Source organism: Eimeria tenella, genomic scaffold, assembly GCF_000499545.2.
Source record: "Eimeria tenella Houghton genomic scaffold, Eth_scaff10, whole genome shotgun sequence".
NCBI lineage: Eukaryota > Apicomplexa > Conoidasida > Eucoccidiorida > Eimeriidae > Eimeria > Eimeria tenella.
Window position 1 is genome coordinate 21,283 of NW_013541458.1, and position 10,000 is coordinate 31,282.

The following is a 10,000-nucleotide window of genomic DNA, read 5'->3' on the forward strand; positions in this document are numbered from 1 at the left end:
CAGCAGCAGCAGCAGCAGCAGCAGCAGCGGGGGGGCCCCCCGACCCCGCGCTGCTGCTGCTGGGGGCCCCCGGCAGCCAGCGCGGCAGCGGCGAGAAGTACGGAATGCTGCTGTCGAAGGGCGGGGACTTCAGCAGCTTGCCAGCGAGCCACCCGGCGCGGCTGCATGCAGAAGCAGCAGCAGCAAAACGCAGGACCTTCCAGCTGCTGCTGCTGGGCTTTTTGCTGCTGGCTGTTTACCTGCTGTCTTACTTTTACCAGAGCTGGGGCGCGGGGGCCAAGACCCACAGGGAGCGCCACGCTGCAGCACTGAGCAGGCTGGGGGGCCCCCCGGGGGCCCCCCCGGGGGCCCCCCAGGGGGCCCCCGGGTGGGTACTGGCGTGGCGGCTGTGGCCGGGGCTGGTGCTGGGGGCCCTGCTGTCCTTTTGCTGCTGCATGCACCGCCTGGCCTTTGCCGTCAGGAAGCAGCAGTACCCTTTTCCGGAGGGCCTCGTGGCGCACTGGGAGCTGCTGCTGGGGGCCCCCCTGCTGCTGCTGCTGCTGGCGACGGGGGCCCTCACGCGCCCCGTCGCCCCCGAAGCAGCAGCAGCCTTCGCGGGGGCCCCCCGCCTGCTGCAGCTGCTGCTGGTCCACTCCGGAGCTGCTTCTCCGTACTTCTTGCTGGACGCTTTGCTGCAGGTGCCCTGGGGGCTGCTGGCGATTGGGCTTTCGCGGCTGCTGCTGCTGCTGCTGCAGCGGCTGCGCGCGGGGCCGCGCCCGCAGCCCCGCAGCAAGCAGCAGCAGCAGCAGCAGCAGCAGCAGCAGCGCGCGCGCCGCCCCGAAGAAGACGCCAGCAGCAGCTGCTGCGGCGCAGAGCCCGCGGAGCTGCAGGAGGAGGACAGCAGGCGGCAGGGCTCGTACCGGAACCGCCGGAAAAGCCGGAGAGAGCGGGGCCCCCGGGGCCCCAGGGAGGGGCCCCCGGGGGGCCCCCGCGGCCCCAGGGAGGGGCCCCCGGGGGGCCCCCGCGGCCCCAAAAAGTACCCTCCGCACGTGTCAGTGAGCACCAGCGAAGACCCCAACGGCAGCGCCAACGAGGACTTGACGACGACTCCGCAAAGCAGCTTCCGGACGCGGCGGTCTGGGCGCGAGCGGCGGCGCTCGCGGCGCCCGGCCGCGAAGCCGGCGCCCGATCCGGAGCCTTCCGCGCGCTTTTCGGGGGAACCGGCCCTCCCAAATCCCGAAATGCAACAAAATATTCAAAAAAGGAACAAATTCGACGCAGAAAGCTCCCAAAATGACCCCGATTCCGCCGCGCCACCTCCCCCCGACCACCCCCACTGACACCCCGCTGTCCGTACACCCCAGCGCCCAACCCGCCCAGCCACCGATCCGCCCCGAAACAAACCCGCTCCACTTCTTTTCGTTCCTAAATGCGTTTCTTCTTCAAAATCAAACCCAATTTCCCCGCGGCGCTCCTCGGGGGGCCCCCCGGGGGCCCCGGGGGCCCGACCCCCGGGGCCCCGGGGCCCCGGGGCCCCCGGGGGCCCCCCTTGAACTGGAATGGCAATTCTCTCTTGACTCGGAACTTCCTCCGCATGCAACTCTCAGGTCTTTTGTCTCGTATTAGTTTCTTTTGCTGCTGCTGCTGCGCCCCAATGGCTTGCTGCTGCGCAAACGCGAGCTCGGCACCCGCAGCAGCAGCAGCAGCAGCAGCAGCAGCAGCAACAGCGATTCAACTTCTGCCATTCTTAGCAGCTGCCGCCCATGTGAAGCGGCAGATAGTTGGCAGCAGCAAAATAACTAGCAGCAAAGTAATTAGCAGCAAAAGGGTTTGGAAGAACAGCAGCGAGCTGCAGCAAATTGAATTTGAACTTCTTCTTGTGCTGCTGCTCGTTTGAAGTGTTCGCCGGCCACCCGCTGCAGCCTGAGTTTTAGCAGCAGAGAGGTTTAGGGTTTAGGGTTTGGGCATTTTTAGGGTTTAAAGTTTAGCGTTTTTAGGGTTTAGGGTTTAGGGTTTAGCGTTTAGGGTTTAGGGTTGTACAGGAGGTGTACAGACTCCTGATCAGGTGACCAGCGAGGACCTTTTCTGAATGGGATTTGGACTTTGGATTATTTTAAATTAAATTAAAATTCAAATTAAATTAAAACTTGAATTAAATTCAAATTAAAATTCAAATTAAATCAAAGTTTCAGTTTAGAAGGAAATTTGATTCAGCTTCCCGTCTTGCAAATTGAACTGCAGCAGCAGCAGCAGCAGCAGCAGCAGCAGCAGCGGCGTCGATTGTCTGAAAACTGCGGAAAGCTGCGGGTTTTCTGGATTTTCTTTTTGAATTTTTGTTCATTTTAATTAATTTAATTCAATTTTTAATTTATTTTGCAGCCAAAAGACTCACAAGCAGCAGATCAGCAGCTGATGGTGCCCGGGCTGCAGCAGCAGCAGCAAATGACCTTCGCTGGCCGGCGCCGCCCCAGCAGCAGCTGCTGCATGCGCAAAAGTCAATCCTCTGCACCTTATAATGTCTTTAATCTTCTGCTTTCATTTTTTATCTTTAAATCAATTAAAAAATTAGGAAATAAAGACACTGCAGCAACGCAGGCTTCGGGGGGCCCCTGCTGCAGGCCCGCCCGCAGCAGCAGCAGCAGCAGCAGCTCAAACTTGAAATGCAACAAAATGAAGCAGCAGCTGCAGAGTCTTCCTTCATCTCAGCGCAGCCGCTGCTGCTGCAGCATTCACACACGGTAAATCTCTGCGGCGGTCCAGCAGCAGCAGCAGCAAGAACAACTACAGCAGCCGAGCAACAGCAGCAGCAGCAGCAGCAGCTTCTGTAAAGCATGCTGAGGGCTCATGATGTCAGCAGCAGCTCAAAGACTGGGAACTCTGTGGAGGCGAGGGGCCCCTAGGGGGGCCCTACACACCCCCTTGGGGCCCCTCTTGGCGCCGTCAGCTGCCGCAGCAGCAACAGCAGCAGCAGCAACAGCAGCAGCAGCAACAGCAGCAGCAGCAGCAGCTCCGCAGCAGCCATGCGGGGGCCTTTTGCTGCGGCTCCGCCCTACCCCGCTGGGCCTCACTTTCCCCAGTCTTCAGAACTTCGCAGCGCTGCTGCGCACGCAGCATTCACAGCAGCAGCAGCAGCAGCAGCAAACAGAGCTCCAGCAACAGCAGCAGCAGCAGCAGCAGCAGCAAACGAGGAAGCCTCCGTTCTCTGTGTGCATAGTTGGCGCGGGCCCCAGCGGGCTTTACTGCGCAAAGATGCTGCTGCGGCTCGCGGGGAGCCCGCAGCAGCAGCCGCTGCCGCCGCCGCCGCCGCAGCAGCAGCAGCAGCAGCAGCAGCAGCAGCAGCTGGAGATAGTGGTTGTGGACTTGCTGCCAACTCCCTTTGGCCTCGTCCGCTACGGAGTTGCTGCAGATAAACCCGAAGTCAAAGTTGTGGCCAACGAGCTGCAGGCGGTACGCAGCCCCTGGGGTGCAGCAGCAGCAGCAGCAGCTGCTGCTGCTGCTGCTGCTGCTGCGGCGGCGGCGGAGGGTTTTGTTGCACTCGTTGCGCAAGCCGATTTCGTGCTGCTTCCTCTCTGCTGCTGCTGCTGCTGCTGCTGAGCTCAGGAAGCAGCATCGATAAGGCCGTTCTTCGTGTTGTTTCACTCGCTGCTGCTGCTGCTGCTGCTGCTGCTGCTGCTGCTGCTGCTGCTGCTGCCTGCAGATTCTCCAGTTCCCAGGCGTCAGCTTCCGAGGAAATGTCCGCCTGGTCAGTTTGGGGCTTTCCGCTTGAGACTGCATGCGCGCAGTTGCTGCTGCTGCTGCCGCGCTGCTGCTGCTGTTTTGCTGCTGCTGCTGCTGCTGTTGTGCTGCTGCTGCCGCGGTGCTGCTGCTGTGATGCTGTTCACCGCTCCTACTTGCTGCTGCTGCTGCTGTTTGCCGCTGCTGGTTGCCGCTTGCTGGTGCTGCTGCTGCTGTTGCTACTTACTGCTGCTGCTTTCTGCTGCTGCTGCTGCTGCTGCTACTCACTGCTGCTGCTGCTGCTGCTGCTGCTGCAGGGTTGGGACGTGTCTTTGGATGAACTGCGGCAGCTCTTTGATGCTGTTGTTTTGGCCATGGGACCTTCAAGTAAATTTAATTTTAAAAGTTTATTTATTTATTTATTTTATTTATTGGTCTGCTTTTTTATTTTACTTATTATTTGTTTATTTATTTATTCATTTATTCATTTATTTATTTAATTTATTTATTTTATTTATTTATTTATTTATCCATTAATTATTTGTCTCAAGTATCTTAACTAATTAAATGTTTCGTTGTTCATTTTATTTATAACAATGAAGTGTTTAAATAATTTAAATTAATTAAATCTTTTAATTAATTATTGAAATTAATTAAAAGATTATTTGACTAGCTGTTTAATTTAATTATTTTAAATACTCCGATTAATTCATTATTTGATTAAACTAATTTAATTATTTAAATTAATTAAAGTTTTATTCAAAAATAAATTGAAATGTTTAAATTAATTTAAATGATAAAATCAAATATTAAATGTATAAGCAAATTGGTTAAAATGACATAACATTTTAAATGGCAAAATTAATAAAATAATAAAAAAAATAAACAAAATAATAGAATAACAAATAAAATAACAAATAAAATAAATAATAAAACAAATAAAATAATATTTAAAATAAATAAAATAACAAAACAAGTAAGATACATAAATAAATGAAATAAGTAGAATAGTAAATAAAATAACATTTATAGTAAATAAATAAAATAACATTTAAAGTAAATAAATAAAATAAATAAATAATAAATAAAATAAAACAAATAAAATGAAAAATAAAAACAGTAAAATAAATAAAATAGAACAAATAACACAATTAATAAAATAAATAAATAAATTAAATAATGAAATAAATAAATAAATAAATAAATAAATAAATAATGAAATAAATAAATAAAATAATAAAAGTGTTTTTTGTGCAGAAGGAAAAGAGGTGGAGGTGGAGGGCTCTTCCCTTTCAGGTGTATGTACAGCTCAGGAGTTTGTGTTTTGGTTTAATTCCCATCCAGCAGCAAATCACTTTTTAAACAAATTGCCAAAGTCCTCCAACTCTGCTGCTGTTGTTGTGGGGTCAGCTGCTGCTGCTGCTGCTGCTGCTGCTGCTGCTGCAGTTGGTGGGGCTGCGGGTGCTGTGCTGCTGCTGATTCTGCTGCTGCTGCAGCTTGTTGTGCTTCTGCTGCTGCTGCTGCTGTTGGGCTGTGCTGCTGCTGTTGATGCTGCTGCTGCTGCTGCTTCGGTTGCGTACCATGCAGCTGTTGGTGCTGCTGCTGCAGCTGCTGTTGCTGCTGCTGCTGCAGCTCACGCTGCTGCTTCTATTTGTTCCTCCTGTGTCTCTTTTGCCTCTTCTTTTAATTGACCAAATTAATTCTTCTATTTTTTAAATTATTTTTAATTTAATTTAATTTAATTAAATTAATTTTAATTTTAATTTTAATTATTTCTTTTTCTTCTGCAGCAACGGAAATGTCGCCCTCGATGTCGCCAGGCTGCTGCTGAAGGCCTCACACCAGAAACCGCCAGCAGCAGCAGCAGCAGCAGCAGCAGCAGGAGAACCAGCAGCAGCAGCAGCAGCAGCAGAGGCACCTGAAGAACCCTCAGCAGCAGCGCCCACAGCACCACCCGCAGCAGCAGCAGAAGCAGCAGCGGCACCTGCAGCAGCAACCCGCGCAGCAGCAGCAGCAGCAGCAGCAGCAGCAGGTCATTCTGCGGTGCCTGTGCATGCAACAGATATAAATGCTGCTGCATGCGTTTGGTGCTGCAGCAGCAGCTTTTTAAAAGTTTTTGTAATTGGCAGAAAAGGCCCTTTGGAAGCAAAGTTTGCCGCTAAAGAACTCCGAGCTGTTCGTTTTATTTATTTATTTATTTATTATTTATTTCTTTATTATTTCTTTATTTCTTTATTATTTATTATCTATTTATTATTTAATATTTATTATTTCTTTTTTATTTATTTATTTATTTATTTATTTTGTTTTATTTTATTTCGTTTTATTTGTATTACTTCATTTGGTTTGTGTGTTCATTTGTCTTGTTTTATTTTATTTTGTTTTATTATTTGTTTTATTGTGTTTTGTTTTGTTTATTTGTTTCATTTTATTTATGTATTTGTTTGTTTCAATTTATTTTTATTCTGTTTCTCTTTTATTTATTTGTCTTAATTCAATTTAATTTGTTTTGTTTATTTTATTTATCTTTTATTTATATATTTAATTTAATTTAATTTAATTTAATTTAATTTAATTCATTTATTTATTTTGATTGTCTCTTTTTTGTTCACTTAAATTCTCTTTTTTGTTAGTTTAATTCTTTCCTTTTATTTATTTTGATTCTTTTTTCATTTCTTTTTAATTCTCTTTATTTCTTTTTGTTTCTTTTATTTCCTATTTCTTTTTTATTTTTTATTTTCTCTTTTTCTTATTTTGTTTCTCTCATTTGCACTTTGTTTTCTTTTATTTCATTTTTTGGCAAATCCTATTTGCTGTTTTTTGTTTTTGCCTTTGTTATCTTTTTTCTTACATTCTGGTGCTGCTGCTGCTGCTGCTGCTGCTGTTGCTGCTGTTGTTGCTGCTGTTTGTAATGTCGCTGCTGCTGCGGCTGCTGCTGCTGCTGTCGATGCTGCTGCTAATACTACTGCTGCTGCGATTCTGCTGCTGCTGCTGCTGCTCCGACTGTTGCTCATGCTGCTGCTGCTGTGCTGCTGCTGCTGCTGTGCTGCTGCTGCTGCAGCTGCTGCGGGAGCCCTCGCTGCTGGCAGTGGTGGATCCGCAGCAGTTGGAAAAGGCTTTAGTTGAATCAGAAGCAGCAGCAGCAACAGTACGAACAGCAGCAGCAGCAACAGCAGCAGCAGCAGCAGCACCAGAAGCAGCAGCAGCAGAATGTTTCAGCAAAATTACAAAAAGACAAAAGAGTTAAAAGCCCTTCTCATTCTTTCCAGTTTTGCTGCCCACAGCTCATTTCTTTTCAAATTAAAATAAGTAATTATTTATATTTATTTATTTATTTATTCTTATTTTATTTATTTATTTTATTTATTTTATTCATTTATTTATGTTATTTATTTATTTATTTATTTTATTTATTTATTTTGCTGCAGCGAGACAGAACGAAAGAGAAGCTTTTCCGTCTTTTTTCAAAAATGGCTGAAAACGTAAATTATAAATAAATAAATAAATAAAATAAATAAATAAAAAATAAATAGAAAATAAATAAATAATAGAAATAAATAAATAAATAAATGCAAATAAATAAATAAATAGAAATAAATAAATAAATAAATAGAATTAAATAATAAAAAGCAATTAAATAAATAGAAATTAAATAATAAATAATTAGGAATAAGTAAATAAATAAATAAACAAATAATAAATAGATGAATAAATAAATAAACAAATAAAATTAATTAAAAACGAAATGGTAAAAAGAAAGAAAGGACTTCGTGTCTTTTTTGTTTCTTGAGCCGGCGTGTTCTTGAGCCAGCGAACTGCAAAACCCTAAACCCTAAACCCTAAACCCTAAACCCGAGAGCTGGGGCAAAACCCCTAATCTGTGCACAATATATATATATATATAAACAAAAAAATATAATATTAATGTATAAATATACATATAAATCTAAATATAAATATAAACATAAATATAAATATATAAATATGAATATAAATATAAGTATAAATATAAACATAAATTTATAAATATAATTAATTGAAGATCTTTTAGGAAAAAGTTGCTTAAAATGAACTTTTGCTGCTGTATGCATGCGCTGCAAAATAAATGCCGGAGTCCTGAGTGAACTTAAATTAACTTAATAATTAAAAAAGCTGCTGCTGCTGCTGCTGCTGCTGCTGCTGCTGCTTGCAGTGGAGCCGTCGATACACCTCAGGGCTGCCGGTGCTGCAGTTTTGTTTTAATCTTTCTCCCATTTCTATTCTTCCTTCAAAGACAGGTGCGGCATTAGAAGCAATTTAAACCTCAGCAGCAGCAGCAGCAGGAGCAGCATTAGCGGCAGCAGCAGCAGCGCGTCTGCGGTGTACGTACACCCCAGCAACATGCCTGTACACCTCGCGCTGCATGCAGACCCAAACAGCGTCGGCTCTGTCCTTTTCAAAAGAAATAAACTTGTGGGGCCCCACAAAGTCCAACAAGCCACCTCGCAGCAGCAGCAGCAGCAGCAACAGCAACAGCAGCGACAGCAACAGCAGCAGCAGCAAGAGGGGTTTGTTGAGCTGCCGGCGTCGCTGCTGGTGTGGAGCGTCGGATTTGAAGTGGAAGCACTTAAAAGACTAGTCTCTGTGCCCGGCTCAGCAGCAGCAGCAGCAGACACAGCAGCAGCAGCAGCAGCAGCAGCAGCAGGCACAGGAGCAGCAGCAGCTGGCAGCCTCTCGCTGCTGCGCACCGACGCCCAGGGTCTGCTGCTGCACACAAACGGCCGCGTGTTGCCCCCCCAGCAGTTAGCAGCACCCCCAGCAGCAGCAGCAGCTCCAGCAGCAGCAGCAGCAGCAGCAGCAGCAGCAAGACTGGGTGGGGTTTACGTCAGCGGGTGGTTTAAACATGGCCCCAGAGGCACTATTGCTGAAGCTCTAATTGACGCCAAACAAACGGCGCAGCAAATAGCAGCAGACCTCAACTGCCTGCAGCAGCAGCAGCAGCAGCAGCAGCAGCAACAGCAGCAGCAGGTGGGGCTGGGGGCTTTGGACAGTTTGTTGCATGCGCGGGGCGTGTCTTTTGTGTCTCTTGAGGGTTTTTTGGAAATTAAAAAAGAAGAAGCAAAAAGAGGAAAGGAAGAAAAAAGAGCAGCAAGCAAAATACAAACCCTAGAAGAGATGATTGCCATCGCCAGACGTGCCAAACCCTAAACCCTAAACCCTAAACCCTCGGCACTGCCGCGCAGACCGCACTCGCGAGGCGCGCACGCGGACCGCGCTGCTGCTGCTGCTGCTGCTGCAGCAAACAGCAGCAAGTTTCGCTGATGCTGTTGCTGCCGTAACAGCAGCAGCCGCAGCAACAGCAGCAGCAGCAAGGCGCAGCAGCAGCAGCAGCAGCTTTTCGTTTCCTTTGTTGCCTTGAGGCTCCAAGACAGATTTACTATTAATATTATTTAAATTCGAATTATTTAAATTGTTTAAATGCAATTAAATAAGTGCAACTAAATAAAATTAAATGAAATTAACTAAATGCAATTAAGTAAATAAAAGTGAAGATTGAAGAAAAAGAAAAACAATTTTAAATGCCTTTATTTGTGGTGTACATACACTCGAGGAACAAACAAAAAAATGAGACAAATTAAAAGAAGAGATAACAAATAAAGGAAATAAATAAAACAAATAAAAATAAATAAGAATAAATAAATAAAAGTAAGTGAATAAACATAAATAAAAATAAATAACTAAAAATAAATAAATACAAATAAGTGAATAAAAACAAATAAAAATAAATAATAAAAATATTTAAATAAAACAAATAAAGAAGAAGAAAAGAATTGAGAAGCAACTTCTGGTCTCGAGGGTTTTCCAAAAAAGGCGAAAACGCCATCTCCCCCAAACCCTAAACCCTAAATCCTAAACCCTAAACCCTCGTTTAGCCCCTCATGACGCTGTAGGCCTCCAGAGGGACTCTGAAGAAGCCGGAGCAAATGCCTGCAGCAACAAAAGCAAAAAGGGGACAAAAATAAGTTAAATTAAAATAAATTAAATTTAAAATTAAATTAAAATTAAAATAAATTAAAGTAAAAAATAAACCCCAATGAGGTCTTCTAGACCGCGGGGTGTATCTACAGCTCCCTGGGGTGTATAGGCAGCTTTGGAGTGTATGCGCAGCTCTCAAGGAGGTTTAGGGTTTATAACAGGGTTTAGGGTTTAGTTGCTAGGTTTTAGAGTTTACAAAAGGGTTTAGGGTTTAGCTGCTAGGGTTTAGGGCTTAGCTGCTAGGGTTTAGGGTTTACAGTACGGTCTAGGGTTAAGTTGCTAGGGTTTAGGG

General features: G+C 45.5%; 4 protein-coding genes across 4 annotated transcripts in view; 3 read left to right on the plus strand and 1 right to left on the minus strand.

Annotated features, from left to right (window-relative positions):
- Positions 1–104: 104 nt before the first annotated feature.
- Positions 105–1,319, plus strand: ETH_00012865 (uncharacterized protein; the record flags this gene model as incomplete). The annotated part of the gene is made up of 1 exon (XM_013372499.1): positions 105–1,319. One exon carries the CDS (start codon positions 105–107, stop codon positions 1,317–1,319), a length of 1,215 nt encoding a protein of 404 aa, XP_013227953.1.
- A 1,507-nt stretch (positions 1,320–2,826) lies between these two features.
- ETH_00012870 (mitochondrial NADPH:adrenodoxin oxidoreductase, putative) lies at positions 2,827–5,524 on the plus strand (the record flags this gene model as incomplete). Its single annotated transcript, XM_013372500.1, has 4 exons — positions 2,827–3,426; positions 3,677–3,721; positions 4,011–4,080; positions 5,484–5,524. 4 exons carry the CDS (start codon positions 2,827–2,829, stop codon positions 5,522–5,524), a joined length of 756 nt encoding a protein of 251 aa, XP_013227954.1.
- Positions 5,525–8,073: 2,549 nt separating this feature from the next.
- Positions 8,074–8,880, plus strand: ETH_00012875 (uncharacterized protein; the record flags this gene model as incomplete). Its single annotated transcript, XM_013372501.1, has 1 exon — positions 8,074–8,880. One exon carries the CDS (start codon positions 8,074–8,076, stop codon positions 8,878–8,880), a length of 807 nt encoding a protein of 268 aa, XP_013227955.1.
- A 721-nt stretch (positions 8,881–9,601) lies between these two features.
- The window catches only part of ETH_00012880 (uncharacterized protein), a gene marked incomplete at both ends in the record, with an annotated part of 4,869 nt that continues 4,470 nt past the window's right edge, over positions 9,602–10,000 (minus strand). Inside the window, one exon of the mRNA XM_013372502.1 lies at positions 9,602–9,660. Within this exon, the coding sequence (XP_013227956.1) occupies positions 9,602–9,660 (59 nt within the window). The remainder of the gene's footprint in view (positions 9,661–10,000) is intronic.